Raw genomic sequence first — 26,056 nt, 5'->3', positions numbered from 1 at the left:
GACCACTCCTAGGGCCAAGGTCAACAACCCTTAGCCTCTAGATGTCTTCTCAGCCATCCACCCCTGTACATTTACACCTGCATTCAAACCCTGCACATCATGGGCACACCCAACCTGGACTTTGCTGCCTTCCCTGGTATGATAGGGATGAGGTGAGGGAACATAAATTACTTTAGCACCTGGGCCACACTCTCCAGTCTTCTGTTCACTCCAGGTCCCAGAGTATAGGACACACCCAGCCACCTCTCCAGACCCTTTGAGAACAATCAGGGACCTCTGCTCTCCAGAAACCACATGGGGCATTCAGCCCCTCCCAGGCCTCTCTGCAGAGGAAGAGAAACCTATAAAAATACCCAGAAAATAGACACATTCCAGGTGTCCACTGGTCTTCCCATTTATCTGCCTCAGATGGCTGATCTGCTGTTATCTCTATCCTGGGGTCAGAATCCCTTCTCTGGAATGCTCTTTCCATAAAGTTTTTGACAAGCTCCTTTTGATTATCCTTTACAATCCATGTGTTGCTCCTGTTTTTATTTTATGTTTACTGAATATTTGTTCATTTCTCATTGAATATTATTAAATTTCTATTGTATAATTGTGGTAATTGTCCAATGGAGCTCTTAGTGCCCAGATCTAGTTTGTGCAGAACTCTGGGGAGGTTGGAGAGTTGCTACCAAGAGAGTGAAAAACACACCAGGTAGAGAAGCATACATAGGTGTGTTGGGACTTATGGACAGAAGAGGTTCTCTGGTGGTGGCTGATCTGGAGGTTTAGTGCTTCCATGAGGAATAGGAGTGTGTGGGCAGCAGGATGTTAATATGTGATTTTAGAACACATTCCACATAGCATGAGGATATTTGGTCCCTATTACATTCATTAAAGGGACCTAAAACCTGATGTTTTACTAAGATTAGTGTTTAAGACTAAGATATGAACAATGCTGCTTTTACATCATGGTTATATTCTTCCCCCTCCTGGGAGATCGTTTACCTTTGTCCTTGGCTGAAGAAAGTTTCTAACCAGCATTTAGGAGGGGCCACATCTTGGGAACCATGTAATTAGAAAGCAATTTCTTTCTTTCCTTCTCCTTATCAGACCCTAGTTTCACATCCTTTTATGCTTGTATAGATATGTTTTAGAAGAAACATCAGTACCCTAGGAGATATTGGGTAGCTTGTGCCTTGTTTCCTCCATAGACATATTTCCCATCTGTCCTTCACTCTTGGTCATTTCACTCCATAGGATTCACACATTTGAAGTAGTTAGCATAGTCTAGTTTAGTTAAATATTCAGATATCCCTGCAGTTATATGTCATTAATTTTCACAGTTCACCATAGTCATTCATGAATTATAAATGCCCACCAACTCAGAACTGGGAACCTCCTTGTGCCTGTGTGGAACCCTGGGCCCAGCCCCTGCATTTCTAAGCAGTGAAGATGAGTGTGCCAGATATGTGCAGAAGGGGTGGGCCCTAGGCCTTCTCATGCCATTTGTCCTGCCTTCTCACCTCTCTTCAAATTGTTTCATGTCTCTCCTTCTTGAGTGCTGTCATCTGGTTTCTTTTTCCTCATGCTGCTGTCTGGGCACTTTGTGGCAGTCTGCCTTTGCACCCTCTATGTTCCCTCAGAAAACCTGACATTCTGCATGTCTGAATCCCATGTCTTCCCCATGGCATCCACTTCTGCAGATCTAGAGGAGCTGTGGTTCATGGTGGAGGCCCTGGTGTGTCACCTGCACAGAGAGCATTTTCCCAGCAAGTTGGATGGGCAGCCGGCATGACTGGTGCAGGTGGGGATGCCAGGCTGTGGGGACCAAGGGCCTGGACCCCTCCCTCCATAGTGATTTCACATAGACTCCTAATTGACAAGGACGGGTGTTAAAATTCATCAGACCTCCCCAAGGGAGGAAAAATATATTGTAAACAAAGCACTGAAACTGCCCTCCATTGATCACAGTTGATAACAAATCTCCACACCCTGTGTCACAAGGGCTTGTCTAAACCCTGTTCTTACACCCTCCTTGTCTTAACCTTGATAAACCACCACCTGGCACCTCCTGCTTTTGCAAAGCACTAATTTCCATCTTTCCTGGCCTCCACTGCTGTGGAACAAATCATCTCCTCTAAGTCCTATTAAATTCATGTCTAACTCCATGCCTAGTATTCTTCAGTTCTAAGGTTAAGCTGGGTTGAAACATGGCCCTGTGGAGCTGGCCTTCAGCCTGTGTGGGTGTCTGCTGTCCTTCCTGCTGCAGATGTATGCTCTGGTCTCCTGCCAGGCTTACACCTTCCATCACACCCTTATCTTCTGCTCTGGGGAGCAACCCTGCTGCACTGGCCTGCAAAGTGAAACTGCCTCCAGATGCAGGGTGCAGGCTGTAGTTGGCAGTGCAGACCCATTTTGCCATTATACCCTTCCTTGGACTTTTATTCTTTTCTCAATGCTTTTTTTTATTCATATTCTTGAAAGCTGCTTGGTGCACAGGGTTAAAATTCCAGCAGTAAATAAGGGTATGCATATAAATTTTCCATTCCTGTCATCATTTTCCCACCATTCAACAAGCTCCATTTCCCACCCAACCACTATCATAACTTTCATGTGTCCTTCCCAGGATGTTGTTTGTCTGTAATAAAATGATGCATTTGCTAAGCCTATACAATGTACTAGCACAGATGTAATCTCCAGCTTTTGGATTAATCAGTTGGGCCTAGGTGTGGGTATGTGAGGTCCCCCATCCCCATGCCCCCCTCCATTTTCAGTGCATGCAGCCACCTACCTGAATGGGACAGATGTCAAGGTCAACCAATCCCCCATGGTTTGGGGGAAGTAAAACTCCCTTCCCTTGATCAGTGTTAATTCCCAGGACTCATGAGACCATGCTGAAATTCCACTGTCACACCCTATGGAACTGTCTTTCTAAACCACCCTCTCTGGCACTCATCTCTCTCTTTTCTTTGGCTTTCACTTTCCATAGCCAGACACAACCATGAAACCATCATCTGTAAAGTCCCAATTAAACCAATATCTCCTGTGCATGGTGTGCCCTTCAGTCTTAGGGCTAAGCTGTGTTGGAACAATTGGTGAGCCAGGCAGGAGGCCCAAAAGCCACTGCCTGTAGTGGGCCTGGGTCCTGAGAAGGGGAATCCATGGAGGCAATCCCAAATTGCCCCTATCAGCCATGTGAGAAAGGGTGGATGCTCTCCTGGATGAATGGGGCTGCTGCGAGAGTAGGGGAATGCCCTAGAAACTGGCAGGCTGCTAACTGTTTTGCAGTGGCTAGCAGGATAATTAAATTTGAGAAAAAAGAAAAGGGACTGCAAATACTGGCAGTCATAGTATGGCCCCTTTTAGGAGCCCCATCGATGGCTACCAAGGCAGAACAAGCAGTGAAAGCTACTGCATACCATTTAGAGGAGAAAGTAAAACTAGAAAGAGATATGCCCAGGTGGAAATGAAGGATGTCTAACTGATCACCTGTTCTGAGTTGACAATCAGCTAAAGACTCTGGCATGCAGATATGTCCAAGTCAACGGCTGTAAGTTTCCTGGGGCTCAAGTCTGGAGAAATTCAGCTACTCCAGATGGGACCCCAAAGCATGGGACCCCATAGACTCCTCCCAGAATTGGAAAGGGAGAAAGGATGGGAGGTGGAGGAAGATGAACCCTGACAGGTGTGCCCCATAATACAACAGAAATGGAAGGCATCACAAGATCAACTGCCTGGGCTCAGCAATTCCAGCCTCCTGAACAGAAATTACACGTTACTATAAAAGTGTACCATGGCAAAAATGGAAAATTTGTGGCAGCAGTATAGACAATATCTGGGGAGTCCCTATCCAAATGGCTTCTGAGGTTATGGGGCAACAGAACACAGGGAAAAAGTGCTTTCTGGGGGTAGAGATGAGTAAATTGGCATCTATTTCCACCCACCCTTCTCTATGAAAATGCTTTTGTGCTGCCTCAGCCAATGTGAGAACCACCTCCTTATTGTGGCTGATTGACATATGTAAGGCTGCATGACCCAATGAAGGGGATATATCCACACAATACCCCCCACTGGAAAATGACGGAGGAGCTACAAGACATTTTAAGGGAGCTTGGAATGAAGCACACCATTTATGCCATAGTTTTTGTAGGTCCTGACATTGAAGATTTTACCACAGGAATGGAAAACACAGTATTGCATGGTGCTGTCAACCATTACTATGGGCCTCTCATGTCTATCCTAAGTCTGCTAGTAGGACAGCACATTTCCTTTGCAGCTCAGGCCATAGCTGACCTCAGGGAGGTGGAGAGGCTGCATAGAAGGGGTGGGAGTAAGAGCAATAAGAAAGGCTCCCATGAGATTTACTGCTGTAATTGGGTATCCCCTAAGCAGAGGTGGATGAATCTCATCACTGTAGGCACTGAAATAGAAACTATAGATAAGCAACAAGATACAGTCCTAGTACAGTTATGGAGCAAACTGCCTAGGGGCCAGAGATTACTAAAGTGAGCTCCCAGTCCTCTGAGGGAGAAAGGAAGCCAGAAACCTCTGCTTTCCCAGAGGAGTTGTGGCAAGCCCCTTTCCCTATTCCTTAGGAGGGAAGTCAAGCTCCATAGGTGCAAAAAATAGCTAAGGACCCCCAGGATCAGAGAACACATATAGAAGTAACCATTTACTGGTCCCCTACTAACAGAAAATGTTAACACTAGTAGGCATAGGAGCCAAATGTACTCTGTTTTATGGGAATGCAACCTGATTCAAGGGATCTGTGCTGTCCATGGATGGCTATGGGGAGAAAAACAGAGTTAAATGGGATAATGATTTTTGCCTAAAGAGCTTAATTTGATGTACCTAAACTGATTTATAGATTCAACTCAATACCAATTAAAATTGAAGAAGGGACACTTCCCAAATATGTTTGTTGCTTGATGCAGCTAAGTCACCAAGAAACTTCTAAAGTCACACTGAACCAGGCTGAAGAGTAAAATATGGTTTAGTTTATGGTTTAGTTTACCAGGAAGATGGGGGAATTTTCCCAAATCTGCCTTCCTGAAGTGTTTCTCCAATTGAGTTTTATACCCAGGTTCAGAGATGAAAAGAGATAATCATTCATTCAACATGTAACAAGAGTGATAGACAAAAGGCTCATCTATCTGGGAGTTTTGGGGCAGTCTCCCAGTGATTCTTTAATTGGCTAAACCCATTAGAGACAAATGGAGTCAATTATTTTAGTTAACATGCAACAAGTTTGGAGAACTTCCATAATATATTATCTTCTGTTTTCTAGGTGACACCTGGGAAAGGTGCAAACTTAACATTTATATATGTTTGCACACTTTATATTTACAAATTGCCCCTTTGTGAGAATAGGCACTTCCATTATATGCTGTCTCCAGCTTCAAAGGTTATATTTTACAATTTCTTGCATGCTTACAGTTTAAGATTATATTTTAAAAGTAACCATTATAATTTCCCCCTTAAAATAATATTTATTTCCAGTCTTGGGAATTGGCCATTGGTTGGTCTGGCTGCTTTGTGCTAACAATTGGGGTGAAGTAATTAAGGGGTTATCTGGTGAAATCTTTGACTTATAAGTTACAGATATTGTCAATTTCCTTTGGGGTAGAATGGAATATTCTTAGCCCGAGTTCTGGAAGATGAAAAGGGTTACATTATGTGAATTATTAGGCAAATACATACAGCATTGAACATTAATTAGAGCACAAGTACCACCTTTGGTGGCAGCCAGAATATTTATTGGCATTTGGTTTTGAAAAACCACCTCTTTTAAGTTGTGAGTTTTTACCATTAAGTAGTGATATGACTAGTCTTTACCATTTTCCTACCTTGACCACATAAATAAATTTCCCTTTCTGTGAACTTTCTGCAACTTTCTTCCTCCATTTGGGTTTTTGTCCCACATTCTGAGACAACCAGATATTTAGGACAAAACTACTTTCTTTTTCCCTCTAATAAAAACATTCCTTATATCCTCTACATTCAAGTCATCATGGATCATTCTTAGGCAGAGTTTTGCAAGATGAAAAGTGTTTCATACATACTTGAGTTATTATTTGAGTACACAGGGATAAAAGGTATTTTACTAGGACAACAGTAGACATAACAATTAGGAAGATTGCAAGTATGGCTTGAAAAGAGTCCATAACCATGACTGTATTTCTGGAGGATTTACTGTTACCACAGTTTTTGTTTAACAGGAGGTGTGTCTTCACCCTGGAACAGTTGTAACTTGACTTTGGTATGGTGAATTCCAATGCTTTATTTCCTGCAACTTAAGAAAAAAATGAGTAACAAGTAACACTAAACAAGGCCTAGCCCATTTAGAATTTAATTGAATCTGGAGATACTGGTTGTTTTAGGTGTAGACCCAGACTTAATTTTTAGGCTGGTAATGGTGTAAGGGGTATACCTGTGGGGAATTGAAAGCATTAGCATCTTAATTATTAATTTCATCTAAAGTAGTACTTAAGAACTTTACATATTGAATTGTAGTTAATTCTGAACTGGGATGCATCTTACCTGATTATTTAACCTTTAGAAGTGGCCTTCTAATTGTTATTTTAAAGGGCTCAAACCCAGCCCACTTTAGGATGCTACTTTTATTCTCAAGAGGGCAATAGGTAGAGCTTTGTCCCATTTCTCAAGCAGATTTTGGTGAGGCTGTCTTTTAAAGTTTAATTCACATACTCTGTTTTTCCTGTCAACTGTGGCTGGTAATTAGAATGCAGGCACCAGTTGATGCTGAAGAGTCTTGAAACACTTTTAACAATTTTGCTACAAAAGCTGGTCTATTGCTTTGAACAGAAATCAGAACTCCAAATTAAGGAATTTTTTTTGAAGTAAACTTTTACAACTTGTGCTTTTTAGTTCAACAAGGAAAAGGCTTTTAACTATTTAGTAAAAGTGTACACAAATACTAGCAAGTACTTGAGGATTCCAAGGACTTTTGGCAGGACTGTAAATCTATTTGATAATTTTCTTCATCTCAAACTTTTATTATTCATAGATAGATGTCCTTTGCAGGGGATGACTAATTTATTGGGATTCATTACTGCATTTAACAATTTAAAAATTAGATTTATAAACTTTATGTTTTTGCTGGCTGCAGTTACTTTGACTATGCTCTTTTCAAATTGTTTTGTGAGCATGCAAATCAGCAAAAACATGCTAGTTTGTGCAGGTGGGTGACACTGCCCTTGTTTTTAGTTGCAGGGCCCTTATAAGGGCAATTAATCCCACATTTGTGCTGATGTACCTGGCAGGAGAGGCAGTATTTTCTACTGAATATCTTGCTTTTTGTGGGATGACTGACAGTCAAGATTCTCCAGCAGCACTGCCTGATAGTGACCTAGCTTCTCCACTGTGAACCATTGTCCCCCTTTTGCTCCAATACAGTAAGGACAAGTTGGGAGCTCAAAGTAAACTTTATTGCTCATAAGTGTTCACAGGTGGTTGCCAGTGTCCTAGTCCAGTGGGCCATCCTTGGGCTACAGCATCAAAATCTTCTGACAAATAAGCCACTGTTTACATATTTTTCCAAAAGATTTATGCAAGTACTTTGAATGGCATGCCCTGTTTTTTTATGGACAGATAAGTTAATTTTTGATGGCATTAGGGAGTAAGGCTGGAACTGATATTAATTTGCCTTTAAAATTTGAAAGGCAATTGTATATTCTGGGATCCATTTTTATGTTTCTTTTTTCTTTATGGCCAGATATAGAGATTTGGCTATCAATTCAAAATTTGGTATTGGCAGTTAACATAGTTCACTATACAAAAGAATCCTGAGTTCCTTTTTGTTCTTTGTCATGGCTACTTGCCAAAAGGTCTAGTCTGCAAAAAGTCTTTTGTGGAGCTTTACTGCCTGAAGATTTATGGACAAAATTTGTACTTTTTAACAAAATCCAATTACACTGCTCTTTTATACCTAAGTCAAGGCCTTTTCATTTGCATGCAAGGAGTTTTTGCAAGTCTTTATTTATTGGGATGCAATAAGTGGCATTTTTTAAAAGTTAAATGAAGTATATGCATCAAGAATATAGATAAGAGAGTATATAGATTAGGTACTATGGGATGTATACTTTTTACCATTGGATTTATAAATCTTAAATTCTGGACAAATCTGTAGTCTTGAGATCCTGGTGTCTTTATTTTAAAACCTTTTAATTGGTGGCAAAAATGCTCTCTTTTCTCTTCACATAAGTGGACATTGTTTAAACATGTTGGAATCATGTTAGGCCACAATCTTACCATAGCTTTTTGTGTATCTCTGGCTCATCTCAAGGATATTTCATGGCTTTTCTTTGTTAAGAAGTTATGGTTTGCTTGGATCTTTTAATGTAGTTTGTAAGCCTCCTCCTAGAACCAGAACCTGTAAATTTATTTTGCCAGGTAAGAAAGAGAGAGTCTTGCAAAGAAATTTGTAAGTCAATTGACCCTTTATAATTTGGCATTGCTGATGCTGTGAGAAGTCATTAGCAACTTCAGATATGTCCCTAACAAGCACTTATTTGAGTGCAATTAAGTCTCATGTTTACCAGAAAAATTATTGTTTTTACCCACTTGGAATTAGACCCAAGTTTCTTTGTGGGTGATGAGGATGGTTTCCTGATGGGTGGAAAGTGCCTCTGGTCCACATTACTATAGGTCACTGTCCTAGTGTCCTGTCAGCTATGGACACTATTGCTGAAGTCTCTTGATTCCCTTTGCATCAAGCTGGAACATTCTTATTTTCAATGTCACTCCCCCTGCAATGTGCACATTGCTGGGAACACAGCATTTTTCTTGGGACCCTGGGGGTCTTAAGTTTAATAGACTTCCTTTGCTGCTGAAAAATTGTGCTCAGGACTGCTCCAAAGACATTAGCATTTCAACTAGCTTTATAGGTGATAGCTTTCTTTTGTTCCCTTCCTTGAGCTGCACAGACACTTTAAATACAATTCCACCATTGTTGAGATTGGCAACTTCTTAAGTTCACCTTCAGCTCTCTGTAATTTTTGATGAATGTCAGGAGCACTGACAAATATTTCAGCTGGCCCTTGTTGGAAAGGTTACTATTCCTGCTTTTGCCCTCCAGAGGTAGAGACACCCTGCCTAAAATTCATATCATTCATGATATGAGGTAGGAAGGCCATTTCAGGGTAAATTCAAAGGCATCCCATGCTCATCTGCATTTCTCCAATAATGTGGGGAAGAAGAGGCTGCCCAAAGTAGTGGACTCTGGCAGAAAATGTTGTGGGGTGATAGACACAACCACCACAACTCTGGCTGAAAGGCCTAGGGAAATGCAGAGTTTACAGACCCCACAAAAACCATAGAACCTGGCTGCAGTGGTTGGGGAACTGCAGGAGCAGTGGGCATCTGAACCGAGAAGAAAGGGTACCACCCTCTCAACCCTGGGTGACTACAGCATCTATAAGTTTATTAGGCTGAGCAGAATTGGGGAGGGATTCTCATAACACTCATAGCTTTGATCACTTCCTTATTTTAGTTTCTAATTGTACCATTTTAAGCTATATCTTTCATTAAGTTAAGCTCTACAATGGTTATTCAATTATTTTACCTACTGTTAGGAAGTTGCTCCCAGATTTACCCTGGAAAATCAGGCTGCCATTCTACTAACAAACAACAGTAAACCATTTACTTCATATTAAATAAAAATCTTTCTTATTTTAATGAAAAGGAGATTTAATGGAGTTGACAATAAACTACAAATCCACTGAAAACATTCCAAAGCTTTGTGGAGGGGTGGGAAATTTGTACTGTGTAGCATGAGCAATTTTTTCCTGATTTAGTGCTACATTAAAGGAAACTATGAAAAAGATTAACAAATTTACAAAAGATTGGTTTCTTGCAACCCTATTTGTTATTTCCAGTTAATGACTAGCTCTTAGAAAAGAGAACTAATAGATTTTAATAGGTCCTACAGATTTTGCCCAACCACAGTAGCACAAGGAGATGAACAAGTTAGAGTACAAATGTATAGATAAACTAAGCTTGCTTTATAGTTATTAAACCTTCTTTTCAAGTGGACTTTTTCAGATTAAATCTCACCTTTATAAATCACTTAGAGTAATACAACAAAAGTTTTCATTTAATAACTTTTAATTAAAATGTGAAAGTTTAATATAAGCCATTTGTAGGGATTTATTCTTTTATTCTTTTAAAAACAAGGATGAGGGAAATGCACCAGAATGATCAGTTTTTATCTGGGGGTATGGTGCTCCAACTGTCCCACAGCCTGGGGCACAAAGGCCTTGGCTACTTCTTTAGCCTGGACCTTGGAAGTTTCAGTATGTTTATCTTTTACCTGGGAACTAGGAACCTTTCTCCTGGAACTTTTCTCCTGGAGCAATAAGCTCTGGAGCATTTAAGGAGAGGCTACGGGCTTGGCTGATATGGTAAAATGCCATGATTAAAATATTTTCTCTCTAGCTTTTTATTCTGAGATACAGACATAAAACACTGTACATTCAGAATTTTATTCCATTTTTTATTCTCTTACAAAATAAATTTAGCTGTAAAATGGCATTTTATTTTATTGATCCCTGATTTGGCCACTTGTGGCCATTCTCTAGCTTATACTGTGGCCAAATTACTTTGCATACAGATTTCTTCATCACCAGTTTATACCCAAATTGCTTTTCATTTTTTAATTTTGAAAATTTAATGCCTTAAAACAAAGTAATGACCCATGCATAAGGATATGACAGAAACAATTCTTAGAAAATAGAAGAAAATAACAAATATTTGTATGACACTAATGTAAATATTTGTAACAAACACAAAACTCAAAAGCCATGCAACATAAAATAGTTATATCTGAATAACAAATTCTATACAACCAAAACTGAAACAGTAGAACCAATTAAATGGGAAGAAAATATGGTATTTCTTGTGCAATGTATGAAAATCAGAAGACTGACATTGCTCATCATAAATGAGCCCTTAGAAATCAGTACAAAGTAATTATTTCAGTAGAAATGAAAACATTCCAAGAAAAATGAGAACATGGAAGTGAAATACAAATGACTATTAATGTGATGAGCAAGCTTGAATGCCTGACATTTAGAAGGAATTTTCACTCAAAATGCATGTTTTCCTTTTCTTTTGCCACAGCAGTATCAATTCACAGGAATTACTCCAATAAAGTAGTGGGGCAGATTCAAAATAATTTACATAGAAGCATGTTTGTTGCAGAGAAAATTTGCAGCAAACTAAGGATCTATTAAAGAACATGTCATCAATAAATTTACATCTCTTTGACCAAGAGATATAAAGCTATATAACCAAATTACAAGGGGCTCAAAAAAGGGTTAAAAGGCAAAATAAATTATGATCCCCTAAAACACTACTTGCATATTGTTTATGAACATACTCCAAAAGAATGTGCAGAAAATCCCATCAATAGCAGATAGAACTGGGGAGTATAATCAGGAGGAGAAAAGATACTGCAGAAGTAAAAATATTTACATTAAAAATTACTATGTCTTCTAAATTTATTGGAAAATAATTTTTAAGACTAAGCTTTCAAAATTTATCCAGTGATAAGTGAGAATTGGAAACATATACACTTTGCACTTATAGGACCAATGAGATGGAGCTGTCCATTCCATCACCCTGAGCTTCTCTGGGCACTAATGTCTCTGCCATTCAGCCTCCAGGGATTTAGTCCAATGGCAACAATGAAAGCAGTCAATATGTCTGGTTAGAATTCATTATGATGATACATGTTGGGTCACTTTATAAATATGAGTTTTTCATTTTTCAGTCCAGTTTTTCTCTTCAAGGAGTGCCTACTGCCACACACAAAAAGGAGGAGGAGTCTGCAAGCATTGGGAAGATTGTATTTTAGTTTTGGTGAAAGTGTGGTAGAAGAAATGCTATCATTTTCCCCTGTGGTCAACATAATCATATTTCCAAAGGTTATTCCAGGAAGTGAAGCATCCTTCAGTGAAGAGTACAGCAAAAGATCATTCACTGATGGCATCATCCTTGGCATTAAAAAATGATGGCAAAAGTATAACATCTTGGAACTGTCATCCCCTGTGGTTTGCAATTAAGTCTTATGAATTGAAAGTCTCCATTGAAGGGTGAATGTTTCTGATGATGTCAGCTGTACTTAGGTTATCTGCAAATGTATTTCTTGCCTTATGATCCCCTCCAATCCCATCACCTAGCTTCTTCTTTCCTCAAGTGATCCAATAAGTTTTGTTTTAATGTTTTAAGACCCTGATGCACTAGTCTCTAGATTGCATGTTCTTTGTACAATTCCCAAAAAACATTTGCAAGAGCCACTGGGAAAACAAAGCTGAATAAAGCAGTCAGAACCCCCAAGACATTGAAAGGCAAGGATTAAAGGACATACAGACTGCCTCTTTAAAATTCCCTCTTTTGTTTAAGTGTTCATTTTGAAATAACATTTAAAATTCAAATGCAGAACATAGAAGCAGTTCTTGTTTTACCACCTCTCTGCCATGTATTCCTCCAGACGATTTTCTATTCACATATAATCACATATTCACTTTGAACTTTCTCAGGTAGCAGTATACCAACATATAAAGCATGCAATGCTTTTACTTTGTAAATTCACACATGTACAAAAAATTCAAAATACAGTGAAGTAATAACCATCATAACAATGATCATGAATGACTCAATTGTTCCCCATGCTGTGCAGATTAATTACCATTTAGAGTTTGTTAGAGTAACTAGAGGCAAGATGCACACACCTTTGCAAACATAGACAACTTGTTGATGCTTCTTCAAAAATATCATTTTAAACTTGAAGTTAAAATACTACCAACACTTTTATATTCCAGAATTTTTTCAGAGTTTGTATTTATTGGTTAAACAGTCTACAATAATTTCTCCCTTTTATACTTATTGATGGGTATTTTCAGATGTACAAGTTACTGTTTATTGTTATAATAATCTATAATATTCTTTCTTCTCTGTAAATTTTCTAGAATTGGAGGATAGGCCCCCAGCAGGAAATTATACCATTTCATAAATTACACATGCTAATTGATTGTCATTGCTAAAATTCTATTTGTAAAGAAATACTGATTTATATTTTATTCACTACTGAATAATAGCTTTAGAAGAAATTTTCCAAAATTATTTTACATCCAACAGAGGTATAAAACAACTTTTGGCATATGTGTCTGATTATGACATAACATATAACTACCTCAAGGAAAAAAACAAAAACTGTTGATAACCACAGAAATTCTACCTATCTATCTATCTATCTATCTATATCTATCTATCCATCTATCTATCTATCTATCTACACACACACACACACATACATGGACTAGAGAGGAGATTGGTATGACTGGGTTATTTATTTAATATAAAAATCAGCATAAACTTGGCTATAACAGAAATGATTGTAAGCTTAGAAAATACTGTTAAATTTCAAATAAAAATAAAATTTAAATCACTAAGTATGAATAAGGTAATACCCTTTTTAAAATGTAGTGCCATTTCTTATTTCTAATTTTGTGTGTTTATGCATATACACATAAAATTATACACAAATCTGTCAAGACCACATATATGTACTCTTTCAACATATGTACATGCAGACATATATAATAACAAAATAATGATTTTTAACAATTTGAATGTTTTCTTGATTAAAAATGATAATTGCCTTCTCATTGTTTCTTTGTTTTTTCAAGTATACCAAAGCCCAAGGATTATAATCTAAAGCCTTTTCTTTATGAGAAGATAACTTTCTGTAGACATAGTGGCAATCTCTTATTCCTCTCCCCCAAAACCCACTGTACAAATACTAAAATGTTTTATAGTCTTCAGAGGTCAATCATTATCTATTGCACTGCCAAAACATTTACAGATGTCAGTAAATGTAACTATTATATTTTACAGTGAAATATTTACAAATTTATGTCTTGTGAGACTCCAAGTTATCTAGAAATACTAGATTTCTTAAAATGGCATATTATCTGTTTTTTACAAAGTTGTCTTGAATGTTGTCATGCAATCAAGGGAACACATACAGAAGAAGTGTGTATAGTTCCAAGAGGTAGCATAAAATCTCTTTAACAAGGTAATTTGTATTTTGAATGTTAACAGCAAAAAATCAGGATGCTCAGTTTATCCACAATAAATTTACCAAATGAATTTGCATGGTTTTTTTAGGTATGGTTGCACAAATGAAATATACTTCCAATGGCAGCCTTCTATATGAGAATGGCAAAAATGCCTTAAATCTTGTCTCCTCAAAAAATATATGATAAACTTTTTGTAGCAACAGGACACTGTTTTTTGGCAATTTCACTGTCAAGTCAATTGCAAAGAATAATAGAACTATAAATTTACAATGATATATTAGAAAATTATAATTTGTTAGACTCCATATATCTGGAAATACTCAGATGTTTACAAATTAAATCTTAATTACCCATCACTTACAAAGTTGTCTTGAATATCACTATGCAACAAATGAACACAGAACTGTATAGTTTAGAGATTCTACAAAAGTTTTCTGTGAAAGTGAATCACATCCTGAACCTAAGTACCTTCTGGAAAATAATATGTACTTAGATGTCCCTTTAATAGACAGAAGTATTTTTATATAAAGTGGACATGAACATTTAATGGTTCCAATTGTGATTTTTCTTCTAAATGAAAATATGGTAAGATGTATTTGAATCACTCTATCTCCCTCCCTAACATGACAACATATATAAAACTAACAAAAATAACTCCAAGAAGGTCAACTCATTCTTGAAGTTAATTTGTCTATAACAGCTAGTGCAATCCAATGAATATTACACAAAGGTGAACCAATAATTCATCATCTTTATGTATTTGCACAATTAAAATGGTATGAAGTACTATAAAACACAGCTGTTTAACAATAAACCCAAAAAGCAAACATATAGAGCGCTTAAACATAAATATTTGCATAAATTAAATATTTCAAACATTTTGTGTAACAATGTTTACAGAACATGTGTATGTCTGCAATCTCTATAAACCAAGAAAGAATATAAAGCAAAAGCACTGGATATTAATAGACATAAAATCACAAAATACCCAAAATGCCCATATCCCTCCTGAGAACCCAGTAATAACAGAAGGAAACCAATGAAAATATATCAGTAATGTCATAGTGTCTATACATCTAAAAAGAACTGATGTTTTAGGGAAATAATGGCTATATACACCGTCACCTAAAAGTCTCACTCAACAGTCTAGAGTGGTCTACATTTCCACAAGAAAAAAAGAAAAAAAAAAAAAACTTCTGACCTATAATTTTAAGTAAAAGATATTTACAATATAAGAAAACAATTTCTACAAATCTACAATGACTCATGGTATATAAAAAACAGAAAATCTGTCTACTACACGCAAAATTATCTAATAGCTCTCCCCACACAGACACCAAGTAAACACACATAGGGATTTTTTCACCACAGTTTACAATTAAGTTATTTACAATGTGTGTATGTGTGTGGGGAGGGAGAGCAGTAATTTCTTTATACTTAGAAACTTCAGATGGTGTACAAGAAACTTGCCTATTATAAGTACAACAGTCAAATGCTTTCTGCTTGGTCCCACCCTCCAACAACCTACTGAATACAGGGAGAGACAAACCAACAATTACATTAAGAAACATTTTACACATTATAGTTAGTCCATATTTGTGATGCATTATAATGTTTGTCTTCTTGTTTCTGGAGAAATGAACAACTGATTGTATACTTTGAATGACTGTGTTATGTGATCATCTCTCAATAAAAGTGCATTAAAAAGAAACATTTTACAAATCTACATATTTATAAATATGAAAGGGTGTGATTTCTTTAAATTGAAAAATAATATGTAATTTAAAAACCTCAAAACACTTAAAAGAAAAATCAAAATGACTCAAAACCATCCAACTTACCAATATACTCCAGTAATACAATCCAGCAATCAAATAAATCCAAATATGTGTGGTCTACCAATTTGACTGGCCACACTAAATGATACTATTTGATACATGAATAAATATGCATGCATGTATGTACATACACACATTCAAATCTGAAATGCTTTTAATGCTTAAGAATGCAATTTAAAAGTTCATTCTCTTTAATTTCCTTAGATTTTTCACTTATGTTGCTTCCAAATTTTTAAACATCTTTTAGATAACTTGAGCCAAAGCAGGACAAAAGAAAATGCAGAACAAACCACAAACAAAACCACAAACATAAACAAGACCAAGATTTAAAGCCAAGTACTAGGCAACCAAGTCTCAATGGCTATTCCTCAATGCCTGGGGCTGCATCCTCCAAAAACAGCTTTGGCATAAATTTATCTGCCACTGAGCACCCAACCAAAACCTAGGCACCCAAAATCAGTGACCTCCCTTAATGCTAGGGGCTGCTTCCTCCCTTTCAAACCAAGTCTTAATGTCTCTTTCTATGTGCCATTGAGTGCCCAACCAAGTGTAGTTTCCCACTTACAGCTTCAGCAGGAGTTTAGGTCACTGAAGAAGAAACCAAATGCAAGCAATATATAAAAAGAAGACAAGACCAAGAAAATAAAGCCAAGTCCTAGGTGGCCAAGTCCCAAAGTCTCTTCCTGTGTACCAAGGGCTGTACCCTCCCAAAACAGCTTTGGCATAAATTTATATGCCACTAAGCACTCAAACCTAGGCACCAAATTCAGTGACCTCCCTTAATGCCAGGGTCTCCTTCATTCTAAACCAAGTCTCAATGGCTATTCCTCCATGTGTGGGGCTGCACCCTCCAGAAACAGATTTGGCATGAACTTATGGCCAACTAGTACCCAACCAATTGGTTTCCCACTTACAGCTCCAGCAGGAGTTTGTTTCAGTAAAGAAGAAACAGGCCCACAAACAAAAGAAAACAAGGCCTGTGCATGCTCACAAGACATCCACACTCACTCACCAACCACAGTCACTCACCAAACCTGTTTTCCTCCATGGCCAGCCACTGTTGGGGTCCTGGATGCTGAAGCAAGAAGCTCTCTCATCCAGCTGTAAGAGAAAAGTGTCTCTGTTGACTATAGAACTGAGGCTCATGAATGTCTTACCTCAGGGGTCCAGGAGCCCACTGAGCAGCATGTCATTCAGGTGTTTTCATCCCTTCATGGTCACAAAACTGAAGAAGGGGCAGTTCCAAAATATGGTTCTGTTGCTCCATGCAGCTAATAGAAGTCACACTGAACCCAGCTGAAGAGGAAAGATGGTTTATTATGCTGGAAGAAAGCAGGGGAAATTTTCCCAAATCTGCTTCCCTGAAGTGTTTATCCAATTTGGTTTTACACCCAGGTGCAGAGACAAAGAGAGATAATTATTCAGCTAACAGGCAACAAGAATGATAGACAAAAGGTCCATCTATCTGGGAGGGTTGGGACAGTCTTCCAGTGATTTTTTAATTGGCTAAACCCATTAGGGACAAAGGGAGCCAACTATCTTAGTTAACATGTAACAAGTTTGGAGAACTTCAGTAATTTGTTATCTCCCGTTTCCTAGGTGACACCTGGAAAATGTGCAAATTTTACATTTACATGTGCTTGCACACTTTACATTTACAAATTGCTCCTTTGTGAGAATAGATGCTTCCATTGTTTCCTGTTTGCAGTTTAGAATGTTACATTTTACAACTTTCTGTTTGCTTACAGTTTTAAAGTTATATTTAAAAAGTTACTCTTTCACTGGGAATAATGCAAGGGTATTTTTGGGACTGTGAATTCAAGGTGCAGGATTGAAGGCAGTGGGAGATGAAAAACAATCACCCTCACATTATAGGCAGCTTCCCTGCCAGACTTGAGACCCCTGCTTCTCACTAAGTCATGATCTGGGAAACTGGGTGGGGTCTGCCCTGATTTGAGATGGCAGTTTGATCCTGTATGAGTCACTGTCCCTGATCCTCAATAAATTCACTAACTGGGCATCTCATGCTGGACAGGGGCAGAGTGTGTGTGGCATGGAGGAGGGGAGGACCCTCAGTATGTGGGCCTCTGCAGAGGGATTAAGTCAACTTCTGTGTGATGGCAGTCAGCAGGATGTCACAGACATCCCAGTGAGAGGCACCTGGAGCCTCAGCCAGGGATTGGCCAATTGGCAGGGTCCTGCCGTGGACAGAGGGGTCTGGGGACAGGGAAATCCTGTTCTTTCTGCTGGTCCCTCCTTCCTGTTGTCTTTGATGTTAGCTCCGCTTAGGAGTCCCCTTCACCTGGGCTCATTCTCTTGGAATTGAATGATATGAACAAAATTACAGTGATTATTCCTCATGTCCAGGAGGGGCCACAGCCACCAATACTCAGTGAACATCAAGCTTCCCACATGGAGCTCTGCCACACAGGAGGGTGTTTTCTTTATAAAGAGGCCTACAGTAATCTGGATAAAGTCGAAACCTCAGTGCACTGGGCCACCCCTTAACAAAATCAAAGTACCTATTTACAATTGCTTCTACACCTAGAGCAATGTAGATTAAGACTGACACATCTAAAACTGGGGTACATAATTTGATTTACCACACCAGTCAATCCCCACCTCTATTCCCACAAAGACACCAATGTCCAAATGTTTTTATCCACCCTGGATAAGTTCTAGAATTTCATATTAATGGAAGCAAACAACATGTGCTCTGTTAATAAAGGTTTCTTTCATTCAGAATAAGGATGTTGTTTCTATAAGTAAAGTATATTTATTTCTTAGTAACCCTCTAATATATGAATTAGCATAAATTGTTTATCTAATTTCTTATTGATGGGATATTAGTCAATGGTGTAATAATCAGGGTTCTCCATGGAAACAAAACATATATATCAGGATTGTAAGAAAGGGTTAAGTTTAGCTTTCACATAGAGGCAGCATGGAATAGGGAAAATGGTGGCAGGACCAGCTTAAACAAGCCCTGTGGTAAAGAGAGGAGAGAGAAAGAGCCATGATGTAAGCCTAGAATCTGTGCCAGCTCCTTATATGGGAAAGTAACTAGGGTTACTGAAATGTAAAGGGATATGGGATATAATCAGAGGTGGGAACTCCCTGAAATTTAATTTAAACTGAATGAACTCTCTCAGGCTGCACAATTCAAAATCTCAAAGATGGGCTAGTTAGCTCTCTCAGGCTGTAACCTTTGTAGTACCTTGCCAATGGGGAAATGGGTGGGACTTGTGCATTAGGAATAGGAGATTAAAAGATTGCCATGTTCTTCCTCCTGCATGCCAAACCACCACATTTCTGGCTGTGTGCCCTATCTTGCAAGATTGTAAATAGATTCTTTCCTCCTCCAGAATCAAGTGAGAATTTATTCCCTTAGAGGTACTGCTTTATTTCCGACAACTTGGGAGCTCATCCGGGATCCAGAGCTTCAGAGGGGGACACCCAAGTTGGACAAAGGGAAGGTGTGCCCTGCCATTTGAGCAGTCTCAGACTCCACCATTGAGGGCCCATTCCAGCAGCTGAAGGGCCCAAGACCAGATGCTTGGATCTGCCAGTTGTGGATGAGAAAAAGGGGAAAAGGGAAAGCCTGCCTCTGGTTGACCAGACAACTCAACACATGGACCAAGGTAAGGAAAGAGGACAAATATTATATTACCGTGGTGGTTGGGAATTCTCGATAAGTCTGAAGGTGATTGTGTGTGACTGAAACGTGTGACATACTGTGTGAAGCAAGTGCAGAGTTCCGATTTTCTGTTCCCTTCTCCCATAAAGGAAAGGGCCAGAGATGGATGAAGCAAAAGGAACTGAGAGAAAGAAGCCCAGACAAGACTCTGAATGGGGAATAGAGGCAGCTGGCTGACCAGGGAGGAAGAAAAGGGGCACCTATAGTGTCCCTCAGGTACATCCCTCCAGATAATCCATTAGGCAGAATGTTAAAATTTTGGACTGACAGCAATTGGACCAAGGGAAAGGACAAAAAGAAAATGATTAAATACTGTTCTTACATTTGGACCAAAGAAAGCATTTCACTGCTGGATGTATTCTGGCCAAAGTATGGGACAGAGGAGGATTGGCTCTGTGCCAACCATGTAATTTATGTTAATGAGAAGAAACCCTTTTCTAAGGAGGAGTCTGTTTATGCCACATGCTGGCTAAAGAAAACTTCCCTCTACCCTGTGAAAGATAAAAATCCAAACTGAGAAGCTGAGTTGGTAGATTCTAAACCCTGGGACCTCTTACTAAGCCTTCTTCCTCCCTACTATTCCCCTCCTCTCCTGGGGCAGAAATTGTTAGAGTATGAGGACCTAATAAAGTCCACACAGGTTCCAGGGGAACCAGAAGGCCTGTTGGCACCAGCTGCCCCACCAGATATGACCCATCAATTGTTGAGGAAAGAATTAGCACAGTACAAAAAGGATATACAGAATTTTCCATTTCTGAAAACTTTTGAAGGAAAGAGAGTAAGGGAACATAACCCCATTGAATCGCTTTACCCCTTGAGGGAGGTGCCTATGGGGCCAAAAGAAGTTGGGTATGTAGATGCCCCATTAACAAGTGCAGAAGTAAGGAATTTTAAGGAGATGAAACCACTAATAGAGGACCCAATGGGGCTGGCTGAGCAAATAGATCAATTCCTAGGCTCTAGCTCATACATGTGGTCTGAACTTATGCCCATATTAAATATCCTCTTTATGAAAGAGGAGAGAGGAATAGTGAGAGGGGTGGCTATGAAAGAATGGGAAAGAACAACTGCCAGGGCAAGGGGAGATGGCAGCAAAGCAAAAATTTCCAAGTACTGACCCCAATTGGGGTAATAATGATAAGGAGGATAGGGCACAAATGAAGGATCAGAGAGCTCATTATAGAGGGGATAAAATTGGCCATACCCAAAACTGAAAATTTGGATAAGGCTTTTGAGGTGAATCAAGAGAAAGATGAGTCTCCCTCTGCTTATCTGCAAAGATTGAGAGATCAAGTGAGGAAATATTCAGGTATGGACCCTGATGACCCTGTGGCCCAGGGAATGTCAAAGGTCAGCTATGTGAAGGGGTCTTGGCCTGATATTCAGAAAAAGATCCAGAAAACAGATAGATGGATGAATAAGTCATTGGAGGAGTTATTAAGGGAAGCACAGAAAGTATTTGTAAGAAAGGAGGACAAAAAGCAAAAGCAACAGGCAAAAGTCATGATAACCACTGTTGACCACCTGGTCAAGAAAAGATCAGAAGCAGGGAATGGAGGAAGCAGACAGAGGTGAGATAAGGGGGTGGGCCAGCCTGAGTTAAATAAAGGAGCAAGGAGAATGCAGAACTCAGCAGGGTGATATCACTGTGGAAATCTTGGCCATTTCAAAAAAGAGTGCCCAGACTTACAGAAGGAGGGCTGAGTTATACCCCTAATGAATTTCAAGGACTAGGAGAGTCAAAGGCTCCTCATCTCAGAAGCCCACTGGGAGCCTTTAGTAAATTTAAAGGTGGGCCCATATCAAGAGGAAATTACATTCTTGGTAAAAACTGCAGCAGCTTGATCCTCTGTAAATCATCTTCAAAAGGGGGCCAGGCTCTCTGGCAGTTCCCTCACCATCTCAGGGGCAAAGGGAGAGGGATTTAAAGTTTCCATTCTTGAACCTACTAACATTTGTTGGGAAAATAATCAAATTATAGCTCCCTTGTTGCACATACCAAAAGCTGGGAGTAATTTATTAGGAAGAGACCTAATACCCATGGGACAAGATTTAGAGGTGAGGAATGGGCAAACTGAGGTTTTGGCCCTGCTCACTGAAAAAGATGAAAAGGACATTAAGGAGGAGGTATGGGTAAAAGAAGGAAACAGGGGAGGGATGAAAATGCCAATTAAAATCAAGTTAAAGAAGGAAGGGGAGGTCATGTGCCGGAAAAAATTTCCTATTCCCCTTAAAGGAAGACAGGGACTCCAACCCATCATTGAGGGTCTCCTTTGAGATAGACTCTTAGAGACCTGTATGTCCCCTTTTAATACTCACATTCTCCCCATCCAGAAACCAGATGGTAGCTGGAGAAGGTTGCAGGACCTAAGGGCCATTAACCAAATTGTCCAGGTTCAACACCCAGTAGTTCCTAATCCTTACACTCTCCTGAGTAAAATCCCCTACCATCATAAGTGGTTTAGTGTAGCAGACTTAAAGGAATGCCTTCTGGGCCTGTCTCCTTGATCCAGAAAGTAGAGATCTGTTTGCCTTTGAGTGGGAAGATCCCTTCAATGGGCAAAAGCAACAATACAGATGGACGGTCTCACCTCAGGGTTTTATGGAGTCCCCCAATCTCTTTGGGCAAGAGTTAGAAAGGGTACTGGAAAAATTTCCAATCCCACCTGAGATCACCCTTCTGCAATATGTAGATGATCTATTAATATTGGGTAAAGAAAGGCAAGTGGTGGCTCAAGCTATGAAGAATCTACTCAACTTTTTAGGGGATCAAGGAATAAGGGTATCCAAACGTAAACTGCAATTTGTAGCAAGGGAAATTAAGTACCTAGGCCACCTCATAAGTGAAGGAAAAAGAAAAATCCATCCAGAAAGGATCCAGGCCATAGTCAAGTTGCCTCTTCCTCAAACAAAAAGGAACTAAGGAAATTCCTGGGATTTGGTAGGGTACTGTAGATTGCAGATAGATTCTTTTGCATCTGGAACTAAGGGGCTATACCAAAAATTACTAGAGGAAGAACCTGACAATATAGAATGGGAGGAAGTGGAAATGGAGGCTTTAAATGAGCTCTAGTAGGCACTGGTGCAAGCTCCTTTAAGCTCTTCCTTTCCTCAAGAAACCCTTTCACCTGTTTGTACAGTAGGTAAGGGAATGGTCTTAGGGGTCCTAACCCAAATCTGGGGAGGCCAAAGAAGGCCTGTAGGTTACCTTTCAAAGGTTTTAGATCCAGTCTCTAGGGGGTGGCCTGGGTGTGTTCAAGGCATTGCAGCAACAGCCCTTTTAGTAGAAGAAAGCAGGAACTTGACCTTTGGAGGGGTATTAGTAGTCAGTATCCCTCAAGTGAGGACTATTCCATCTCAAAGGGCAGGGAAATGGTCGACTGATTCCTGAATCCTGAAATATGAGGCAATCATAATGGAAAAAGATGATTTGGTCTTGACAACAGATCACAGCCTAAACCCAGCCTCCTTCCTTTGGAAGGGGCCTGAACAAGTACAGACCCCTGAGCATGACTGTCAAGACCTAATCGAATACCAAACCTTAGTCTGACCTGACCTAAGGGATCTTCCCTTGCACTTGGGGGAAAAATTGTTCATAGATGGATCCTCTAAAGTCCTAGAAGGAGAAAGGCACAATGGCTATGCAGTTGTAGACGGGCTAACTTGTGAAGTGAAAGAAGCTAGCCAATTGCCCGATAAGTGGTCAGCTCAAACTTGTGAGTTGTATGCATGCCTTTGGGGGTAGTCCACACCTTTGGAAAGATCTGGGAAGAAAGGGGATTAATCAACAGCAAAGGAAAAGAACTCGTTCATGGAGAATTGGTGAAACAAGTATTAACCAATCCACACTTACCTAGAGAAATATCAGTGGTGCATATAAGTGGACATCAGAAGGGCCCTGCTTTTGAGGCAAAAGGCAATAAGTTAGCTGAAGAGAAGGTTAAGAAGGCCTCTCTCTGTCCTCCTTTAAAACTAATGGTCCTGATACACTGTATCCCTGAAGAGTTTGGGGTCCCTACATTCTCTTCCAAAGAAGCAAAAGAGCTAGAACAGTTAGGAGCAACCTTAAATGATCAGGGGAAATGGTTTCTCCCAGACAGCAGACAAATGTTGAATAAACAAATAATGAGGGAGGTATTAGCAGTCTTACACCAATGGAGTCATTGGGGGGGTACAAGCAATGTGTGATTTAGTTCTTAGACAATTTGGATGTGTAGGCCTTTATACACTTGCTAAACAAATATGTGAACATGCATAATTAGTCCGAAGATTAATAAAAAGGTCTTGAGAAAACAGGTACAAGGGGGAAGAGAGCCAGGCCTCAGACCATTCCAGAGCATTGAAGTTGATTACAATGAAATGCCCCCAATAGGTCATTTAAAGTATATTTTGGTAATTGTAGAACATCTCACCAAATGGATGGAAGCCTACCCTCTATCCTCAGCTGCAGCACTGGGAACTTCTAAAGTTATCCTTGAACAAATCATTCACTGTTATGGGTTAGTGGAAAATATAGATTCTGACAATGGCAGTCACTTTACTGCCCATGTGTTGCAGAATGTCATGAGAAGCCTGGGTGTCACTTGGGACTTCCACACTCCTTGGCATCTGCCATCCTCTGGGAGAGTGGAAAGAATGAATCAAACCATAAAGAAACATCTTTCTAAATTGGTTTCAGAAACAAAGTTATCCTGGATCAAGTGCTTACTTATAGCTCTACTTAGAATCAGGACTGACAGTAGAAAAGAACTGGGAATTTCCCCTTCTGAAATGCTTTTTGGTTTGCCTTTCCCCAGGAGGACTGGAGAACTCCCCTTCCTAGACACGAAGGATCTTTTCCGTAAGAATTATATACTGGTCTTGTCTTCTACTCTATCATCACTCAGGCACTGTGGATTACTGGCTCAGACCCCACCTCTTGAATTTGCTGCCCATTAACATCAGCCCGGCAGCTGGGTTCTGATCCAGTCATGGAGAGAACCCAAACTTCAACCAATCTGGGAGGGACCCTATCAAGTCTTGCTGATGACTGAGTTGAAAGTCTGAATGGCAGAAAGAGGCTGGACTCACTACACATGAGTAAAGGGACCAGTGCCTGAACCAGATGATAAGTATTCAGCAATGCAACCCAAATCCTGAAGAGTGACTCCCACTTCAGATCTCCTAAGGATCACTCTAAAAAGACAATAGTTGAAAGAACATACTAGGAGGGAGGAAGGGCTGGATTAAACCCTGTGTTTGCATTGTGCTCTGTGTGTAGCTTAATCATGAAATTGCTTGTACTAATCATAATGTTTCATATTCAAGGAATAAAATGTTCTGCTAAACTGGTTTTAAGTATAGTCAAAGGCATAGAGTCCCAAATGTACAATTTGACATTTGTCAAGTAATTAGCTGTAGAAATCTAAAACATCAGTGACAACCGAGAGAGGAATATAAGTATTTATGTAAGCAGACTGTTCAAATAGAGAGCAAGACTGTTGGGGGCAAACATTTGACAGTATAACTTATGTTACCTGACCCCTGCCATTCTTGGAAGACTGGTGGACAACACAGTATAAGGGATAGGTCTCATCCAGGTTGGAGGGAAAACAATTAAGGGAAACTTGACTGGAGTCTTAACTCTCCAGTTCAAATTGACCCCAAGGTCATTAGCATACTTAAGGCCAGAGACTTAAAGCAGACCATAAAAATAGAGACAGGTTATGGAAATACAAATTCCTGGGTAGAATGGATCAAATATACCATCCAGAGTCTAAACAGAAGTGACTGCTATGCTTATACAACCAGCCAACCTGCTGCTCAGATTGTGCCCTTTCCCCTGGGGAGGAAAAAGCATGAAAAGGAGTTTAAATGTATAAGACTCCTCTTTCAAAATGCTACTTCTGGTGAAAGTTGTAGTATGTTGTCCTCTCTTTTCCCTCCAGTCCAGAAGGGAAGTGTCAAGGCCATACCAGCTTCTTGCCTTCATTCCAGAAGCCACTCTGCCTGTCTCTCCAGATGGGAAGAAGGGCTCCAGGATCTTGGTACCATGGCTTTGTGTAAACAAGTGTGGAACGTGAGCAAGGATAGTACTGGCAACTTCTCTAGCCTAACTATACCCTGAGCAAACCTCTGGTGGTACTGTGGGAAGGGTGTCCTCCAGCCAACACTACCCGAAAAGTGGGGAGGAACCTGTGCTCTGGTTCAATTGGCTATCTCCTTCACCCTGGCATATGAAAGTAAAGAAAAGGTACCAACCCAAGGCAAAGGAGAAAAGACAAATGTACAAAATTTACCTGGTTCCATCAATGGAAGAATTTATGTAGATAGTATACGGGTTCCCTGGGAAGTTCCTCATGAGTTTAAAGCTAGAAATCAAGTTGCTGCAGGATTTGAATCATTCTCATTCTGGTGGGTCACCATCAATAAAAATGTGGTCATCAGCTAAGATT

At 39.6% G+C, this 26,056-nt stretch overlaps 1 protein-coding gene across 3 annotated transcripts in view; it reads right to left on the bottom strand.

Moving 5' to 3' along the window:
• Positions 1–26,056, bottom strand: part of LOC119519835 (lysosome-associated membrane glycoprotein 1-like) — a 171,655-nt gene that overhangs the window by 129,739 nt on the left and 15,860 nt on the right. Inside the window, exons 2-3 of one of the 3 annotated variants that reach the window (XM_037817559.1) lie at positions 23,476–23,520; positions 16,960–17,026 (exon numbers count right to left, since the gene is read on the bottom strand). In XM_037817559.1, coding sequence (XP_037673487.1) covers positions 16,960–17,022 — 63 coding nt within the window. In that variant the 5' untranslated portion in view covers positions 17,023–17,026; positions 23,476–23,520. Of the gene's footprint in view, positions 1–16,954; positions 17,027–23,475; positions 23,521–26,056 lie in introns of all 3 variants that reach the window. The other 2 variants (XM_037817557.1, XM_037817558.1) reach the window with 2 other exon arrangements.

Source organism: Choloepus didactylus, chromosome 24 (assembly GCF_015220235.1).
Source record: "Choloepus didactylus isolate mChoDid1 chromosome 24, mChoDid1.pri, whole genome shotgun sequence".
NCBI lineage: Eukaryota > Metazoa > Chordata > Mammalia > Pilosa > Megalonychidae > Choloepus > Choloepus didactylus.
Note: the sequence above shows the minus strand (reverse complement) of the source record. Positions and strands in the feature narration are given on the sequence as shown.